General features: G+C 35.6%; 2 protein-coding genes across 8 annotated transcripts in view; one reads left to right on the top strand and one right to left on the bottom strand.

Moving 5' to 3' along the window:
- Positions 1–606: 606 nt before the first annotated feature.
- LOC105341234 (F-BAR domain only protein 2) lies at positions 607–20,173 on the bottom strand. 5 transcript variants are annotated; one of them, XM_066066631.1, is made up of 26 exons: positions 20,055–20,173; positions 19,396–19,487; positions 18,437–18,511; positions 17,160–17,301; positions 16,766–16,837; positions 12,647–12,727; positions 12,527–12,551; positions 12,135–12,214; positions 11,845–11,943; positions 11,640–11,736; positions 10,918–11,025; positions 10,435–10,452; positions 9,421–9,510; positions 8,005–8,089; positions 5,630–5,645; positions 5,408–5,513; positions 5,079–5,206; positions 4,870–4,940; positions 4,568–4,740; positions 4,270–4,385; positions 3,935–4,149; positions 3,655–3,810; positions 3,399–3,531; positions 3,090–3,292; positions 2,605–2,834; positions 607–2,454 (listed from the first exon to the last, which is right to left on the bottom strand). In XM_066066631.1, the coding sequence occupies exons 1-26, from the start codon at positions 20,079–20,081 to the stop codon at positions 2,420–2,422; spliced, it is 2,673 nt and encodes an 890-aa protein (XP_065922703.1). In that variant the 5' UTR covers positions 20,082–20,173; the 3' UTR covers positions 607–2,419. The 5 variants fall into 5 exon arrangements, with proteins under 5 accessions (XP_065922703.1, XP_065922706.1, XP_065922705.1 ...); XM_066066634.1 differs by having other exon boundaries at positions 4,670–4,740; XM_066066633.1 differs by lacking the exon at positions 9,421–9,510.
- LOC105341235 (solute carrier family 4 member 11) overlaps positions 20,101–20,916 on the top strand; it is a 33,456-nt gene continuing 32,640 nt past the window's right edge. For all 3 annotated transcript variants that reach the window (XM_066066629.1, XM_066066627.1, XM_066066626.1), the window contains exon 1: positions 20,101–20,234. In XM_066066629.1, the coding sequence (XP_065922701.1) occupies positions 20,116–20,234 (119 nt within the window). In that variant the 5' untranslated portion in view covers positions 20,101–20,115. The remainder of the gene's footprint in view (positions 20,235–20,916) is intronic.

Raw genomic sequence — 20,916 nt, 5'->3', positions numbered from 1 at the left:
TAACTCTGTCGAAAATTGCTCGATTGTACCCAATATCGAACTTGACCTCGATATTAGGGGGCATAAAAAGAATTGGAGCACTACTACAATTTCAAGTGTATCTATATCTGCTGTAAACATATTACATTAGGTTGTTCATTCAGTTTAGTGTTTTTTCAATATCATCAAAATTAGATGTTATATCTGGTGATCGCATACTGATCACTACACAATCTAATTAATTAGAATGTTTGATCTGCTCGCTTACTCATTACACAAACATCAATCTAATCAAAATTAGTTGTTAGATTTGCTCGCTTACTGTCTATACAAACCATACCATGTCAATGTAGATTGAAGTGTAAAATCATATGTAGACCACAAAGTTTTTGGTCGGGGTGTCACTAAGTAGTAAGCGTGCGGATCCATCTAATTTTTTTTAGATATCTAACTTGTTGAATTAAAAAAAATTAAATTTCTGGCAAACACGCAATATACGGTAGCTTTAGAGTTTTCTATGTGATTTTTATGACTGATGTTTTAGGCTAAAACTCCTTATATGCCAATCATGCCATTTTGTGTAGACAGTACAATGTACCAGTAACTGTATGATTCATAACAACACACTTTGGAGTTTATTTGTTGTTTTATTTACGTAATGTTTCCATTTTTTTTTAAAAGATTAAAATGATTAAATAAGTTATGCGATAAAAAGGTAGTACAAGAATGTATCTGATCAGGATATTATCACAGTCTGTTCCAGACAAGAATGTATCTGATCAGGATATTATCACAGTCTGTTCCAGACAAGGATGTATCTGATCAGGATATTATCACAGTCTGTTCCAGACAAGGATGTATCTGATCAGGATATTATCACAGTCTGTTCCAGACAAGGATGTATCTGATCAGGATATTATCACAGTCTGTTCCAGACAAGGATGTATCTGATCAGGATATTATCACAGTCTGTTCCAGACCTGGTCTGTTGTCACACTCGCTCAGCGTACAACCATGCTTGGAATGTTTTCAGACATGAGGATGTGTGCAACCATTTAAAGCTAAAACAAAATCAATAACTCGGGGGCCATACATCAGCCCCTTCTCTTTAGTCCATGCTAATTTCCCTCTCCTTCTTTGTAAGGGCACATAGCACCTCTTACAATCCTTTTCAAAAAATCATCCGAAATGTTACTAGAAATTCTAGAGATCTTTTTGAATATTATAAGCATTTTTTAAAATTCTAATTTAAACTTGCATCATTTTGTCTATACATGATCAAGATTTTTTGCTGTTTTTTTTTCTTTAAAACTTACAGTAGCTTCCAAATTATTTTGTAAATAGCATTCCATTTAGCCAGATGACAATTTTTCTACAAACTGTTACATATTAAATGACAATATTCAAAATATAAAAAATATATTAACAATGGATACAAGAAACATCATACATTGGTTGCAGACTTTTCAAAATTTGATGTGTAATTTATTTCCCCGGTAAGGTTAATTAGGTCATCCCATCTTTGGATTGGCTTGAAAAACAAATTCTCAATAAGTTCTTGCATTCAATCGTTAAATTTACATCAAAAGGAAAATCAAAAGCAATGTTGTAACACTTTAGTTGCCTCCCTGATTCACTGACCGTTATCTTCCATAAACAGTTGCTCAGAGTTTTATCTAATGATGAATGTCTGAAGTGAATAACGGGGGATCTGAAAGACTTGTTTATTACGGGCGAGTTAAATGACGACCTGTGAGACACATAGGCACTGCCAGCAATGCCTTAATGATTCTAGGTACTCAAATGAATGTATCCAACTGATGGGAACAAAAATATCTAATGCATTCCAAAGTCCATAACAAGAACAAACAGAAACAAACACAGTATTGCACATATAAGACAATTCTGATCATCGGCACTCGGCAGCACTCTGCTACCGAGATTCCTACATCAACATACAGCTCAAATTAAATGCTCTTTGTCCAGATTTGAAGAATAAACTCAGTTGTAGCACTTTGATAAATTAAACACACAAAAGGAAGCCGTGGGTCAATGCGTGGTTAATGCAGTCTCTTGGCATCATCACTTCTCTATGTGTGTCAATCCACACCAATTTTACTGAGCATCACTTTGATCACATTATCAGTATGTAATATTAAAACAAATGTCTTAATACAAATTTCTTGCTATAAGTCTAAAAATTGAAAATGAAAAGAATATCACAGTTTGTTGACAGTTAAAAATGTTCATCTTAAGTAAGAAATTTCATCGCCTCCTTTCAAGGATAAATCACCCGTACATATCCTGCCATCTTAGTCTGGAATTCTGGGACAATCCTTCTCTTACTGTAACTAGGTGTAGTATGGTTATTTGACTAGGATGTGAATGAGGTATTGTCAGTAGCTGTCACCCCACTGGTCAAGACTAGGTCCCTCCCTGGTCACACTGGCATGTCTGGATCCACTAAATACTTCCCTAAAGAAAACAAAAATCACAGATTTATATCCATTGATAGTAATCTTTACAAAAAAGATTCATGTAGATGTACAAGGATCACTACTTATTTGAAATATAGAGATATTTTACAGACATCCTACAGTCCTCTATACGGAGGGTACCACTAACCTGCACCAAATCGCTTCTTCATTAGAGACACCCTGTAGCCAGTCCCTATCAACTCCAGGTCAAGCCCAGACAGGGACGCCCCCTCGCACAGGAACTGGATGGCGGAAGTGGAGGGTCGGGAAGGACCAGACTTGAGGTCAAACTTAGCCCTGATGCTGCCTTGACTTCCCTCTTCACTCAGCTCTGACAGGTCATTCAGCTTCCAAGTGGCCCGCTGATTCTCCTCATTCCTACCAGAAAATAATTACAGGTATTAACTAAAAAAAATCCTAGAGCTATTGAACATACACACAGCATTAAAGTGCGGCATGTCAAATGTAGCAATGTAATTTTTTGGCCAATTCATATCTAAGTTTATAACTAACGTACATAGGGATCATCTATAAAATCAATGTTGTATATTCGTTTTTAAAAATTCCAACCAGATTATTTTGCGATGATGAAATGTATTGGACTAAAAAATCATTGAATGCAAATGAACTCACCATTCCCCATTGGGGAGACTCTTCATACTGCTGACCCCCCCACTGACCCCCACTGTTACCAAGACGTTCTTGAGGGTGGAGGGGGCAGACATAGAGATGGGGTTGTACTTGTAGTCCAGGCGGTAGTCAGTGGTGCTGTCCTCACACTTCCAGTATGCCACCACTGGCAGCGGTGTACACTCCACCCCGGGGGGAACCAGAACCTACAGTTACATGAAGTTTTCATGTCAGTAATCATGGCTGAAATTGTTACAAAGGTACAAATTTCTGAGAGCCTTCACACACCATACTGTATTTATCAGGCATTACCTGATATTTGAGTATGTCTATGTTGAAGTAAGAGGCAGATTTATTCTGCTCTCCCTGACTTTTGAGATGGTCCATCAGAGCACCCATGTTGAAGGAGTATAAATTTGTGTCAGATTCCTGGTGACTTGTATCCCTAGGAAGAAACAATATTCTGGAATTAAGCCAATATACATCACATCCCTAATACATTTAAAGGTACATGCATGTCAACTCCAAAAAAATAATTTGCATTCCATCAAAAGTTTTATCAACTTACTGTTCGATAAGTTGTTTGTTGAGCATTGTATTTTCTAATTTGGAGGTATTTTTTATTTTAAAACTTAGTAATGCAGGATTGGGATTTTCTTTGAAAACACGGACAACGCCAGCCGGAAATGACATCATCACATTTCCTGTTATCTTCACCATACATCTAAAATTACAAGAGTAAGGTCAACTGTAAAAATGTTGAGCTTGATCTCAACTGAATAGTTTTACCTGATTTTTTTTTTTGCTTCATAATTAATACACACATTATTATTTAGTTATTGACTAACCGTGTAGCATCTGTTCCTTTGAAATAAGCATTGATGGTTTCTGTGAATGCGATGGCTAGAGGAATGGTGTCTGACATGCCTATGGTGAGGGGGCTTGGTCCACGGGAGGATCCAATGGGCATAGAGGTGGTGTTGAAGGTCACGCTGCTACTGCTCTCTGACCGAGACATGAAAGATGCTGGACTAGATCGACCAGAGACCGGCCGAGAGGGAATCTGTCACAAAGAAACAACAATGTATAGACAACCATTAAACACAACAATATCCACACAAATCTATCATCTGCCATTCACTTAGTGTAATGTAGAGAGTAGAGAGCAGTATCTGAAACTGACTTGGGGTAGTGCTGACTTGGAACGTGGCTGGGGGGCTGGTCGTTGAGGGATAGTTGGGGGTGGGGGACCAGAACTGTCATTTGGTCCATTACTGTTGCTTAGTAGATCACTCAGACCTGAAACAGATGTAGATTCCATTAATGACATTCTAAGTAAATTAATAATACTGTTGGAACAATCAGTTTTAGTCATTATTAATAATTGCTGTGAGGAAAGTAGGGAAACAAAATATCTTTGGCATTATAAGCTGTATAAGCTGTAAAAGTGTGCGAGATAGGATAACTTAGTGCGTATGTACTGGAGTTGCCGAGTGGGGTGGAGGCAGCACTGAGGGAGGTGCTGTTTTGTAGACTGGTGTCTGCCATGGGAGACAGGGGGGAGGGCAGGTTGCCACGGCTACCCGACGCATTGGAAGCACTTGGGGTGGAGAAAAAGTCCAGATTCAACAGGTCCTGACTCGGTTTGATGGGGCTGAAATACAAGATAGAAATGATGTACACCTGTCAATATTTCAAAGTAATGTTCAGTTTATACCCATACTAAACATATTAATTGGCAAGCTTTTAGTTCTAAACAAGAAACAAGAGACCCAAGACTTACTCTAATGTGTCCGATTCTGATTGGGATCGCTTCATCATCTTCTTATCAATGGGAGTTGTTGTTCTTTTTCTCTGTATGGCAATAGAAAAAATACTTTTAAAATTAGTGGATATGTTGTTTCCATAGTTTTTAAATTTAATCAGTAATATATTCCAATATAAAGTTTATTCCATTGAGCAAGCATGGTTTGAGGGGGAGGGTGCACTGACCAGGGCGGCGGTGGGGGACAGTCGGAGCTGGCTGACCGAGTTCTTGATGTCATCCACAGTCCCTGACACATTGCCGTTTGGACTTAGCGGACGGATGGCCACTTTGATTTTCCTTTTTGATTCATCATCTGGAATGTGGATCAAAATCAGTCATATGTTACATCATGACACTATCGCAACATAAAACAGTCAAAAGCAGTGCTTATCAAATACTGGAGTAAATCATTCAAAATCAATCTACTGACATGTTTAAATGTAAAATATCAAACATTCTTGGCATCACTAACAAGATCCATAGAGACAAACGTTTTGATGACTGTTTTTCTGACCTGAGTCGCTGTCACTTTCACTTGACCAGCTGTTTTTGTCACAGCTGTTCTCCATCGGATCCTCGGGTCTAATGGAGTAACCCTCATCATCAACATCCGGTGTTGTCTGAAAAAACCCAGTCTATTGGTAGCAGCTCTTACATATTTTTCATTTGAATATGTAACTATTTTGAAATCCATGTGTTTCTGTTTTACTTTCACATAGATTACTATTTTACTCACCCCTTCTGTTGTATCCCTGTAAAATCAACATCAAATAAAATATAAACATTTGATAAAATAACAAAGTAAAAATAATACAGAGTGTGCCTGAACACTCCATGTTCTTTTCTATCTGCACACACATTACATGTAGCTGTTTTTGTGTACTGTGTTTTATATATCTACATCTACAGAATATTTTCTCCTCTACTTATTAGGAAAACTGATTCTTAGCTTTAATGAAACTGACAGGGCTGAAATCTACATGATTCAGTTCTAACCACTTTATCAATCGGTCAAAACCTTCAGCAACCTAAGAAAAAATCACAGACTGCACGAAATAATCATGATGATGTCAGACTTAACTTTCCATATAAGATGACTTGGCTATTTCTTTTATTTAACATACTGATACATTAACAATAATTCACTTACTTTTACCTACTCTTTACGATCAATTCACTAATTGTTTACAAGAAAGATGTAGATATAAACAATAAAATGCCGTCTTATATGATATAGGGGATAATGAAGGTAGCAATCATTTCAGAAATTTTTTTTGGTTAAATGTAGACTTGCACTACATCTATATTTAAGTATTGTATGATGTTACATTGGATTTGCGTGTTAAATGCTGTCACATGTGTCTGTGTTGTATGCTGTCACATGTGTCTGTGTTGTATGCTGGCACATGTGTCTGTGTTGTATGCTGGTACATGTGGCTGTGTTGTATGCTGGCACATGTACATGTTCTATGTTGCATGCTGGTACATGTGTCTGTGTTGTATACTGTCACATGTGTCTGTGTTGAATGCTGTCACATGTGTCTGTGTTGAATGCTGGTACATGTTTCTGTGTTGTATGCTGTCACATATGTCTGTGTTGTATGCTGGTACATGTGGCTGTGTTGTATGCTGGTACATGTGTCTGTGTTGCATGCTGGCACATGTACATGTTCTATGTTGTATGCTGGTACATGTTTCTGTGTTGTATGCTGTCACATGTGTCTGTGTTGAATGCTGGTACATGTACATGTGTCTGTGTTGTATGCTGGTACACGTGTCTGTGTTGTATGCTGGCACATGTGGCTGTGTTGTATGCTGGTACATGTGTCTGTGTTGTATACTGTCACATGTGTCTGTGTTGAATGCTGTCATATGTGTCTGTATTGAATGCTGGTACATGTACATGTGTCTGTGTTGTATGCTGGTACACGTGTCTGTGTTGTATGCTGGCACATGTGGCTGTGTTGTATGCTGGTATGTGTGTCTGTGTTGTATGCTGTCACATGTGTCTGTGTTGTATGCTGGTATACGTGTCTGTGTTGTATGCTGGCACATGTGGCTGTGTTGTATGCTGGTACATGTGTCTCTGTTGTATGCTGGCACATGTATATGTTCTATGTTGTATGCTGGTACATGTGTCTGTGTTGTATGCTGTCACATGTGTCTGTGTTGAATGCTGGTACATGTACATGTGTCTGTGTTGTATGCTGTCACATGTGTCTGTGTTGTATGCTGGTACACGTGTCTGTGTTGTATGCTGGCACATGTGGCTGTGTTGTTTGCTGGTACATGTGTCTCTGTTGTATGCTGGCACATGTATATGTTCTATGTTGTATGCTGGTACATGTGTCTGTGTTGTATGCTGTCACATGTATCTGTTTTGTATGTTGGTACATGTGTTTGTGTGTATGCTGTCACATGTATCTGTTTTGTATGTTGGTACATGTGTTTGTGTTGTATGTTGGTACATGTGTCTCTGTTGTATGTTGGTTCATGTACATGTGTATGTGTTGTATACTGTCACATGTGTCTGTGTTGTATGCTGGCACATGTGTCTGTGTTGTATACGATCACATGTGTCTGTCTTGTATGCTGTCACATGTATCCGTGTTGTATGCTGGTACATGTGACTGTGTTGTATGCTGATACGTGTGACTGTGTTGTATGCAGGTACATATGTCTGTGTTGTATACTATCACATGTGTCTGTCTTGTATGCTGTCACATGTATCCGTGTTGTATGCTGGTACATGTGACTGTGTTGCATGCTAGTACATGTGACTGTGTTGTATGCTAGTATGTGTGACTGTGTTGTATGCAGGTACATTTGTCTGTGTTGTATGCTAGTACGTGTGAATGTGTTGTATGCAGGTACATATGTCTGTGTTGTATTATAGTGTATGTGAGTGTGTTGTATTGTATATAGACTGTGTTGTATGCAGGTACATATGTCTGTGTTGTATGCTGGTACATGTGTCTGTGTTGTATGCTGGTACATGTGTCTGTGTTGTATGCTAGTACGTGTGAATGTGTTGTATGCAGGTACATTTGTCTGTGTTGTATGCTGGTATATGTGAGTATGTGTATGATGTATGCTACTACATGTACTTACACAGACTGTGTGTCTGATGACTGAGCTTCTTTTTCTTCCTTCTCTTTTTTCTTCTTTTTCTTCTCTTTTTTCTTTTTAAGAAACCCTAAAAATACAATATAAATATTATTATATACCAAAGCAATGAAATATTTAGTTCAAAGTTAACAAGCTAGGCTTTGGTTATGAATATTTGTAAAAAAACGAAGTTTCACTTTTAATGCTTAAATACATGTATATATAGGATATGTAATACTTTCCTTTGAAAGTCTCTCTCTCTTTTAAATGAAATGTATATCTTTTATATATTGCTTAAACCATCATTAATTTTTATATGTGTACATAAATATGTGTTTTTTAAAAAATATTGCTTAATATTTTTATTCTTCTGAATTGATATAAAGGAAGCACAAGACTACAGCATGCTACATGTGAAAACTGTCTACAATATAACCCCATGCCAAGCTTCCCAGCATGCACCTCTCCCTTTACTTCCTTCACAGAAGACAAGGTCATACAACAATGTACTGCCATACCCCCTCCCCCTTCCCGAAATATCTCATGCAGGCATTAATAAACTATGGACAGGTTAGGATAGATCCAATAAGTTTTGATGCCTTCATATTACACACAGATCTTACACTATATTTAATAAGGTCATGAACTACCTTTAGTATTACCTACTAATGGTTTATAGTCAAAAATGGCCCCCAGGCTTAAAGTGGAAGGAATAAATTAGGGTAAGAGAATCAGACCTATGTTGGTTTAAAGAGGATTATTAAAATTAAGACAAAATAAATAATCATCTTAGCAAGAAGTTATTTAAACTAAGGCAGAGAAAAATATTTAACAAACAGCAAGTGTAAAATAAAAATCGGAGTAAAAATCTCTCGGTGAAAAAGGTAGAAAAGTTGGCAGCTCTGTCTGCTCCATCACTTTAATCTAAAAGCTTGCAAAGCAACTTCTGGTGATAAAATCAGACAAACACAATGCCCGTGTTCAATTCTCATGGCCATCCAATTTTGATGCTTTAATAAGAATTAGTTGGCTCCTCTGGTTATTGAACTTTATGTGTGTACTATCTGTAAAAGAGGACTATATGCGATCTTTCCAGTTAATTTATTCAATAAAAATAAGTTTTCCTCTTGATAATATTGATTAACAATATCTTTGCTTAATATACTAAGGTTTACCCATGCCATGAAAATTGAGATCTACAACAGAGAGGAAACTCCTACAAGCCAATCAAAATGTACACACCATACACAAATCAACAACGAAGATCTCAAATAGTCAAACTTGTTTTTTAAGATTTAAGATAAATAAAAAAATCGATACAAACAGGAAGAAGCAGTATTGTTGACAGTGGTTAGTAAGAAGACTAGCACACAAACCACACAACCAACAGAGCATAAGGAAGAAACCGGCAAGCTTTACATGTTCTGGAGACGCGGAGTTTTACGCTGCGGCTGAGCGGGCCGGGCTGGTCCGAGGAGGAGGGGACAGGGCTGGGACTCCCGCTAGAGTCTGCAAAGTGATCAATAGTCAGTGTGTGGAAGATCCAAGATCCCATGCCTATCACAGGGGTGGAGGACAGTGATACAAAACAGTGCAATCTAGCTCGATTCTTGTTCTGTCATTTTTATCAAATATCAAAAGAAACCTCTAGCATGAAATAGTTTTCTGCAACCTTTATTACTGGACAGCAATGTCCTTTGAAATCAAATTATTATGAAAACCTTCCATACAAACTCTACTTGCACAATATACTGCATAATAAATAATTTTTGTTTTCAATGTAACCTAGGATTTTATATTCTAGGCATATTTCAGTTCTTCAGCAGCATAACACTTAATTTGAGCAAGTACATTCTCTTCCTCTGTTTAAGCTATAAATAAAATGATTATCTTTTATAGTTGTTAAAAAAATCAAGCTGGATTGTAACATATTTTGTCAACAGAGTGTAAAACCTGCCCAAAGGGTACACCAAATACCGTATATCTGATTATTTTGGTATTGATTTAGTTTTCTTAATGTTGTGATTACATTTATATCACAAAAATACAGCACACAGTAATAATGTCTGATATTGTGTGCTGTAAAAACTTCAAAATCAAAAAATGAATTACACATATAAGCTTTGTTCATTTATATCATTGTGTCAAAAATTGAAATATAATTTGTAAAAATAAGCCACCACAGCAAGATATACAGTTTATCAATGGTAACCATTACAAATCAAAATCTTAAATGATTTTGAAAAAAGGCAAAGAATTCTACACTCCAAAGTGTGGGTGTCTTGGGTCAATAAATTGGGTCAGGAAACAGTACAAAAGGTGCTTAATAAAGAAAATAAATTGAACATGTAATATACATCAGTAACAGGTGGACATGGTCAAAATGAATACATGTAATACAGGGGGAGGCAATAGCAAGTGTGTATACACTACCAGAAAATAGAGTATTATCTGCAAATTAAGTTTGGCAACAAATGAAATCTCACTACAAACAAGAAGCAAACACAATACAAAGTTCTGTAGCCCCCAACCACAACCTCCCCCCCTAATCCAATCACTAAGTGTTCACTAATGCAACCAATTTAGTATCCAAAACAGAAGATATTGGAAATTATAAATGATTTGTAAATCAACATTAATAATATTAGATGAAGTATGATAACACAGATAGTAACTCTACACTGAAACACATTTGCAACATTCAAACAAAACTGTACAACACAAACTGGGCGGTGGAACAACCTGGACAAATCAATCATGAAACAATGAGAGTTCTATCAAGCATCAGAATAATGCCCAAGACACAGATTCATTTAAAACTTATTTCAATGCTTTTAGTAAATATTTCCAGCGATTTGTGTTGAACAATTTGAAGTTCTACAATGAAACCACCCCAATCTAAGACACTCAGCCTACCTTGTCTGGATTTCTCGGAAATACTGTCACGTTTATCGTTTGGATCTGGCGACATGGCACGGACAGGTGGAAAGTTAGACAGGTCGGGCTCTACAAACTCTATTGGTCCTGTAATTGTACAGGAGATAATGTAATTGTACAGAGGAGATAATGTAATTATACAGAGGTGATAATGTAATTGTACAGGAGATAACGTAATTGTACTGAGGAGATAATGTAATTGTACAGGAGATAATGTAAGTGTACAGAAAATAATGTAATTCTACTGAGGAGATAATTTAATTGTACAGAGGAGATAATGAAACTGGACAGGAGATAATGTAAGTGTACAAAGGAGATAATTTAATTATACAGAAGGGATAATGTAATTATGCAGAAGAGATAATGTAAGTGAACAGAGTAGATAACGTAATTGTACAAAGGAGACAATGCTAGTGTACACAGGAGATAATGTAATTGTACAGAGTAGATAATGTAACTCTAGAGGAGATAATGTAAGTGTACAGAGCAGATAATGTAATTGCAAAGAGGAGATAATGTAATTGTACAAAGGAGATAATGTAATATTACAGAGTAAATAAAGTAATTGTACAGATGAGATGGTGGTTATTTTTGGCATCACATCCTCTAATGTTTGCAATGAAAAGCTAGATAAATATATTAAAATGAAATATGATTCAGCTTGAATCGTGTTTCAAAGCAAAAAAGATATGCTAACTAACCTGGTTTTTCTTCACCTGTCTTTTTTGAATTAATGAAAGTTTCAAGAAGTTTAAGCACAGTTAATTCATCACAACTCTGGCGGAATTCCTGGTGGACCTAAAATGAATAAGTTACAAATCTAGTCTCCAAAACATCCCTACTTACATGCACAGATCAATATCAATTTTCACAAAACAGAAAAAACAGAAGGCAGTGATTTCTGACCTGGCCCAGCATGACATGTTCGTTTTCCCAAGCCTTGGCAAAAGAATCCACAAAATCCTTCATCTGACAAATATGTTCTTCCTCTAGTTCTTGAAATCTCTGGAGGAAAGCATAAATGTTAAAGTAAATAGGATTGTCAAAAGATGTTATCAATGTTAAAACACAAATAAAACACTATCAACCAATACATTAAAACATTTTAATCAGTCTCTCAATCAATACTCAATCTGAAACAGATAGATAAAATTCTCTCTCAACCAATACTCTAACAATTAAAAACAATCAACTACCTTACAAGACTCCATCATTTTTGCTTCAAAATCATTTCTAACTGTTGCGTATTTTTCTACCAAAGTTCTGTAATCATCACCTGTAACATGTAAATAATGGAGGTCAAGACATAGTCATCACCTGTAACATGTAAATAATGGAGGTCAAGACATAGTCAATCACATAGTCATCACCTGTAACATGTAAATAATGGAGGTCAAGACACAGTCAATCACATTTAGATATAACATTCTGATAAAGGAATATATGGCATCTCCTTCAATTATCCCCCTTTCCTGATCTGTTCAATATTTACTTGTACATTCTTAGTTCCTAACAAACTTACAATCAAATAGTTTAACAATTAAAGGAAAATTAAGGCTGACAATTTTTTGTCTCTTTAAATACTTACTTGCTTTCTTGTATTTTGTCTCTGCCTAAAAATCAAAAAGGATTAGAAATTAAACATGATCATTAAATATCCTGACATTTTTCTCTGTATATGTCCTAAAGGATGCAACAAACATCTTACCTTTTCAATCTCCTTTTGAGATGAGCCATCTCTCTTTAATCGTTCCAATTCTAAGCACCTTGTATGATATATTTCCTTTGCCTGAAAAAAAAAAATCTTAATATTTATTACGCTAACAACATACAGAATTTATCAAATAAAAATTATCATCTTCATTATTGGAATGAAAACTGTATGATAACTGATAAGGTTTGCTCTTTCACTTGAGTCTGTTACCCAGTAAGCATAAACAAGAGGCCCATGGGCCACATCGCTCACCTGAGGAACAATAGGTATGATAAAATCAGCTCAATGGAGTCATAATACAAACTATCTGGACAATCATACAATAATTCATGTAAATCCTGTATAAATAAAATCCATTTTCCCCTGGATATTCTAATGTTTATAATCATTAGTCCCTTTTCTAACAGGATGATTTTATAGTCATATCATGTGTTGAGTATTGCAGTTCTCAAAAAGATCCCTAACAATAGTTTATATATGGGATATAAACGTACAGTAAACTCTCAACCTTCTCGTGAGGCCAAAGAATTGTCCTGAGGCCAAAGTCTTAACAATTATAAAGAATCATCTGGCTGATTAGTTTCTGAGAAGATTTTTAAAGATTTACCCTATAAATTCCTTTGTTAAACTTTGACCCCCCCCCATTGTGGCCCCACCCTACCCCTGGGGATCATTATTTTCACAACTTTGAATCTACACTACCTGAGGATGCTTTCACACAAGTTCCAGCTTTCCTGGCTGATAAGTTTCTAAGAAGAAGATTTTTAAAGATGACTCTGTTTATTCCTATGTAAAACATCGACCTCCCATCGTGGCCCAAACCTACCCCCAGGGGTCATGCTTTTCACAAATTTGAATCTACACTAACTGAGGATGCTTCCACACAAGTTTTAGCTTTCCTGGCTAATTAGTTTCTGAGAAGAAGATTTTTAAAGATTTACTGTATATAATCATATGTTTAACTTCAATCCCCCATTGTGGCCCCAACCTACCCCCAGGGGTCATGATTTTCACAACTTTGAATCTCCACTACCTGAGGATGCATCCACACAAGTGTCAGCTTTCCTGGCTGATTAGTTTCTGAGAAGAAGATTTTTAAAGATTAACTGTGTATATTCCTATGTAAAACGTCGATCTCCCATTGTGGCCCAAACCTACCCCCGGGGGTCATGATTTTCACAAATTTGAATCTTCACTACATAAGGATGCATCCACACAAGTGTCAGCTTTCCTGGCCAATTAGTTTCTGAGAAGAAGATTTTTAAAGATTTACTTTTTATATTCATATGTTAAACTTCGACCCTCCATTGTGGCCCCACCCTATCCCCAGGGGTCATGATTTTCACATCTTTGAATCTACACTACCTGAGGATGCTTCCACACAAGTTTCAGCTTTCCTGGCCGATTAGTTTCTGAGAAGAGGATTTCTAAAGATTTACTCTATATATTAATGTGTTAAACTTCGACCCCCCATTGTGGCCCCATTCTCACAAAAAGGTTAAGTTTACAATTCAATAAGTTGGTTTCTGGAAGAACAGATTTTGAAAATTTTCGTAATAAATATTGACAATTATTTTACTTTTTAAAGCGCTAAGCATAGCTCAGCCCTTTATTGTCGTTAGACTTCAACTTCCGCTGCATCGAATAACCGCCCCCTCTAAGCAAAAGTATACATCATTTAAACTGGTTAGGGAACCAGTTTCAGAGGTTTATGCACATAACTGCACCGGCTATTGTGAATCTAATTTACGGGTTATTGTGAAATTAATGTACGGGGCTTACATACATCATTGCAGGGACTGTCATGCAGTGATGAGGAAATATAGTGCGTATACAGAAGCTGAAATGCTATATACATATATCTGTTATATACATACAGAAGCTGGGTTAGCGCTTTTCAGTACTATCAGTACTTTGATTTAATCTTTAGCTTTTAAGATCTGTGTACAAACATAGAATTGCTAGCAATTCTCTGTATCTTGCTTATAATTCGAAGCAAACACTCAAAAATGGTTAGTAAATAGAAATTGTTAACAATTAAACACAAGAAACATGCACTACATGTATAACAAATAAAGAACACAATTTATTTTTTCGAAATGAATCATATATATACATGTATATACCTACATATTTCCGTAAGCGATATCAAACTCTATTTAAACTGAATAAACTAGAAAAAATGCCGAGCATCTTAACAAAAACCTATTGCATTAATCTACCATTACGCAAAAAATAATGCCGAATTACCGATAGAATGAATTGTATTTCAGTACTCCTACATCAGATTTTGCTTAATTTGCGCAGGTAAACAGTTAACGTAACTGTTTGATTTACCGAAGTCTCTGTTTGATTTGATACGTAAAAATCACGAAATACAGACGACAGTTTCCAGGTTACAAAGCATAAATAATGAAAACGAAACGAAAATCAGAACAAGCTAACATCAACGTCATGTGTGAAAACTGTCAACGCATTGAAATATTTAGCCTCAATTTACTTCACAAAATCGGCACCAATATATTTTTCATGTTTCAAAAATTTCCCTTCATACGCGAACTGTTGCACAACAAGCAAATTCATCATAGTCAGATCGACCCTTTTTCGTATAATGTCATGGCTGCTTTAAACAAAGAACCTCGTTTTAGAAGTATGGAATACGAGTCTTGGTAAAATGGGTAAGCAAAACCGGGCCGTGGCAAAATAAAAGCCGGGGCAGATCGGCAATCGTCAATTCCAAATACGCATTATTTTGCAGCAATATTTACAGCAAATACAAATATACTGGTCCATCAAATATCCTGAAATTTTAATGAGATTGGCAGATTAATAACTGCTTTTCTTTTGTTTTGCCCAGGCCAAGTCTTGTCTACCCATTTTACCGGATGCCGAATCCGAGGCTATTAAACTTTTCCTTTATTATTATTTTCGTAATAACTCAGATTTGAAACAGTATTAGACCTTAATTTTTGCAATTTATATTTTCCTTCCCATAAGGATAATTTATGCTAAACTACGTTGAATTGGAATCAGTAGTTCTTGAGAAGAAGATTTTAAAAAATGCACCCCCCTTTTTCTACAGTTTCAAGGTTTTCTCCGCTTTGAATACAGATCGGACTTTTATTTCTGCAATTTATATTCGCCCTCCCATAAGGATGCTTTGTGCCAAATTTGGTTGAAATTGGATAAGCGGTTTTAGAGAAGAAGTTCAAAATGTAAAAAGTTTACAGACGGACAGACAGACGGACAGACGGACAGACGGACGGACGGACGGACGGACGGACAGACGGACGACGGACAAAAAGTGATCAGAATAGCTCACTTGAGCTTTCAGCTCAGGTGAGCTAAAAATTACATGGTCCAGTGCAATTAAGCTTGGACCAGTTGTCTCCCATGACCTGGTACTAATAGAATCATTCAGGATAGTGAAATTCCACTAAGGGGACAAGATTCACAGTAGTCCTAGACCGTCAATCTTGGCCCAGAGGTGGAATTTTTAGACCTGGAATCTTGACCTCTAGGTGGAATTTCACTATCTAACATGAGTATATAATGAATGATTATTTTTATCACATTATTTCACATTAAAAAACAATGTCTAACAACTTTCTGTTCTGACATTCAAAGTTTACTTTCTATTTATTATTCCACGCATTACATATAGTGCAAGTCAAGAAGAGAGCACATAAACATTTTTTATAATGAAAATAAGCAAAAATTGTAATCAACTTAGCAAAACAATTACTTAATGGATTAGCTTATTCCATAATTTATCATTTTCTTAAAGCATACAATACTTGTTTACAGAAAAATCTCACACGGGACAAATGGATCTCACAGTGGTGATAATGCAAGAAATACTGTAGATTCCTTAATTTACGCGAGTACTTATTTCAGCGATTCAACGGTTTTCCATCAAATGGCGAGAACATAAAATCGCGAATGTCGAAAATTTTATCATGGTTTTATGTAGTTTACATATGTTTGAAAATTAAAAGCGAGATTTGAAAATTCGTGAGACGGGCTTCTCGCTATTTTACCCGGATATTAATTCCTCGTGTTTAATTATGAATTTACAGTAGCTGTTTCCCATAGCCCAGTAAATTAACCTACCTTGTGGAGGGCAGTTGTTGTGTGCTGAATACTGTTCACTGTCTCCAGGGTACTAGCTTCTTTTTCTTTTACCTGGAAACAATCAATCAGAAATGACAACACAGAACTCACAACTAGCTTGTTATATCTATAGATAATAACCACATATTTTTTTTGCAACCCTCCTTTCTATAGCATCACAAAATATACATGTAGCATTTCTTGGCTTTCTTTAACATGACACCCTTACTTATATTATTTAATACTCCCTTCTGCAGCATGTGGATTTAACCGAACATTACTTATCAATATTTATTAACAATAATCAATATTTATTAACAATAACAGATTACTACGTTTCAAATTATCTTTTCGCTTAAACTGACCTGTTCACCTCTAGCTCACAGCTACATACCGTTTTATTCTTTTTGCTTTGTTCGTCATTATATCGACCCACATCCTTTATCAGGTCGTTCAACGAGTGCACCAGTTGAAGATGCAGCATAGAAATCTTTTCAGCAAGTGTCTTCAACACATTCCAAAAGGGAGCAAATGTGCTGAAAAAGAAAAGATATTCAGCATCATGTGAAATCTTTACATTGCATGCAAATATATGTCCTTTTAGGAACTTACTGAAGAACGAAGGCATATCTGAATAATTTTTTGATCAGGACAAGAGGTCGTATTAGTGATGTCACAATGACCATCACGAGGCTATGCCTGAATGATGCATTATTGTGTATGATAAAAATATAATGTTAATTTAATTTAATGTTTGCAAATTCATGAAGTGATGAACAACTTTCATTGCTTTTATACTGGTGCTAGCATTCCATGAAATATATGCCAGTTTAAACCAATGTAGTTCATTACCTCATGAATCTGCATAAATAAAATCTATTTTTGGGAGTTGATTTTAATCAACTCTCCTATGCAGTTACTCTGGCAAACCGAAAGTGAAACAGTGTTTGGACCTAAGCACAAATCATCACCGCTTACAAGACTTAGTTCTTGAAAATAATATAAAAATTCAATGTAATGTATGCTGAAGCATTGTTTTTCAAGGAAACTTATCTAAAAACACTTTGAAAATAGTCAGATTTTATATAATACAAACAATTTAGATATTTTATAGTCTCATGTGTTCCTACACCAGAGTGTAATAAAGTTTCGTTCAACCAGACGCTCGGCTGTCTCTGTAAATCTCCGACAAGCAGAGAGGCTCTTGCTTGTCGGAGATTAACGGAGACAGCTAAGCGTCTGGTTGAACAAGACTAGAGTTCGATATCAATAGTGCTTGGATCCGTACGATTTTTAGAATTGTTTCGATTACTAATACATAGTTTGAAATCTATCTTTAAATACTACACATCATGATTCATATGGGATTTCTCGCTTTTCTTGTCGGAAAAGTCTAAAAATTCATATAATAAAAAAATACAGACTAGAAACTAATTGCCATGCAAGATTAGTTGATTTTAAAATAAATGATAATTGATAAAATCAACTCCCCTCAGTACTTTGATTTAATTCTTATATTCATGTTTGTAAGAGTTGGACCATATGAAATTTATAAACACCTAAATACATTCCACCAGTCAGCAGTATAGGTCACATAACTTGATCGCTCACCTGTCAGGTAAATCAGGTCGTTGTCATCACTAACAAAGTCAGGCTATCACTGGTACTTACCCTGTATGTGTGTTGTTGGAGACAGATTTTGATAACTTGGTCAACAATTTACTGTAAGCTTCTTCTACCGAACAACTGTAAGCAAAAAAACCCAAGAAAATGAAAAATTATAACAATAAAAAATATACTGATTATTTTAATCTGATTTTTCCAAGTCATCACTAATGAAAATATTTCCTTAGTAGGCAAAGAATCAAGAACTAGTTTGAAATTATTTACATATTCCAGCTGCTATTCTTTATACTGATAAGTAAGACATTGGGTTCAGAGGTTTGTACATCCCAAAAATAAATCCTTCTCCTTACTTTAAGATTAGATTACACATCCTCTCTTAAATTGAAAAGACTATAATTTTAAAAAATTCAAAATTTTTACAGTTTACATCTTAATCTACAAATAAACCACTGCTTCATTGAAAATATTTCTTGTGGGTCCAAACCTGCGGGTTCAGAGAAAATATGCTATTAGCATATCTGATGCAAAAAGAAACTCATAACTAAATGTCATATTAATGTTGTTTGTAAAATTGCATACATACCTAAGATTAAAGGCAAAAACATGAAATAAACTAAGTTTTTTGGTGCTAACTCACTACCATTTCAAATGTAAATGGAGACTAAAATTAAAACATTGATCTACAAGCTGCCTACATATACCCTATTTACCTATTTGTGCAAAATACAGTTGAACTTCGGTATCTTGAACACCGATATCTCGAATACAATGGATATGTCAGTGATTTTTAAGTCCCAAACGCCTAAACTTTAAGTATTTTACCCTTGATATCTCGAATACTCGGATATCTCGTAGGTTTTAACCAGTCCCATCTAGTTCTCGATAACGAGGTTTGACTGTAATATGTATAAGATTTGCATCATATTGCATGATACTGTACATTCTAAAAACATATCAATACACTTACCTGTCTCTGAGAAATTCTATAAACTCTATACACTTACCTGTCTCTGAGAAATTCTATAAACTCTTTAGATGATATCTGCCCTTGTTTCATATTATGGTTCAAAACAAAAAATCCATTGTTTTTCTCCCCCTACAATTAGAATTCCACAACATTTCAAAATTTGTTTGATAGCTATTGATATTTTATATGACATTATACTTTTATAAATTATTCATCATTCTTTAGACATGAAACAGTTCCTGGAAAATGCAATTTGACATTAAAGTTACAGTGACTATAAATGTTGCAAACAACATAAAGCTATCCAATTTAAACTGACAAAATTTCTCTGTATTATTATCAATGTCTTTCGAGTGTAAAAAGATGCTTTTTCAGTATATTCAAATTCGTAAACAAAATGTTTGGTGTTAAATTTATTAGCATCACTGAATATCATTGTCGATCTAAATCAGTCTATAGCAGGATAGAATCGATTTTTTGACTTGTCAATAAATAGTTGGGGTCACGTTGCTTTAATCATTACAGTATATTTAGAATACACATGATATACAGTGCACGCAGCTGCTACACCCCCTTTATCTCCTGCATGTCCTATTGTCCTTTGTGTAAACAAAATCATAAAACGAAGAGCCTGAATATAAAATATCTTGACAATTACTTTTCTCTAACTTTACACTTTTGCATCGACAATCTTACCCAAAAATGATCGGCAAATGCTGTCATTTTTCTGCGAACTCGAATAGAGGTGTCCAGGAAAATGGCGATTATTATGATTTACAACGCATGCGCAAAATTGTTCATCAGGTACACTCAAACGTTTTTCAAGCATCTGCAGAATAAAGTTGAAAGTTGTGAGTACGAAAGATTTAAATGCAGGTAAATTAAACACTTTTTTGTGGGGAAAGAAAAGTGATTTATGATCCAACTTCTTGATATATGTTTCATAAAAAAATTCTTTAACTCATGATTTATGTTTGACGTTGACTGGTTGAAAAATAGCGTCTTTATAATTAATATGAGGTGTAAACTATTGTCTCTAATGTGAAAAGTTTTCTAGAGTCCCAAACCAAGCTTTCCACTGCTTACTTGGTTGAATTTATTTACAGATTATCACATTAGCCCTTTTGCTTGTTTGAAGTATAACAGAAGTGACTCTTGTATTTAATGCATCAGTATAAGAAGCATAATCTAGCCATGGACATCGTTTTAACAATAAAAACATCCAAGCTAATGCTGTTTTTATCCTGCACCCGTAAATTGTTTATTTTAAAGTGCACCTTGTTTGGCATCATACCACAACTTGTGAGGTGGGTCAGAGACCAATTACAAGTGTAACGCTTACGTGTGATGTGTATGGTGTTCCGATGGGGCCACTTCGACCTTCGCACTTTCGCCTTTAGGTCAAAGATGCGAGAGTGCGAAGTTGAGAAGGTGAAAGTGCGAAAGCGAAACTGCAAAGATGCAACGGTAAAGCGCGAAGATGAGATGGCGAAAATGTGAAGGCGAAGAAGCGATACTACTATCACAACTTTACACTCTCGCCTTCGCAACTTCGCAC

Source organism: Magallana gigas, chromosome 7, assembly GCF_963853765.1.
Source record: "Magallana gigas chromosome 7, xbMagGiga1.1, whole genome shotgun sequence".
Classification (NCBI taxonomy): Eukaryota; Metazoa; Mollusca; class Bivalvia; order Ostreida; family Ostreidae; genus Magallana; species Magallana gigas.
Note: the sequence above shows the minus strand (reverse complement) of the source record. Positions and strands in the feature narration are given on the sequence as shown.

Bases quoted from the DNA above. Each gene is read 5' to 3' on its own strand.
- LOC105341234 (XM_066066631.1), bottom strand. From the start codon at position 20,081: ATGACAGCATTTGCCGATCATTTTTGG. The intron at 18,512-19,395 runs GTAAGTGTATAG...TTTTGCTTACAG, and splicing joins ATAGAATTTCTCAGAGACAG to TTGTTCGGTAGAAGAAGCTT. The intron at 16,838-17,159 runs GTATGTAGCTGT...GATTGTTTCCAG, and splicing joins AAAGCAAAAAGAATAAAACG to GTAAAAGAAAAAGAAGCTAG.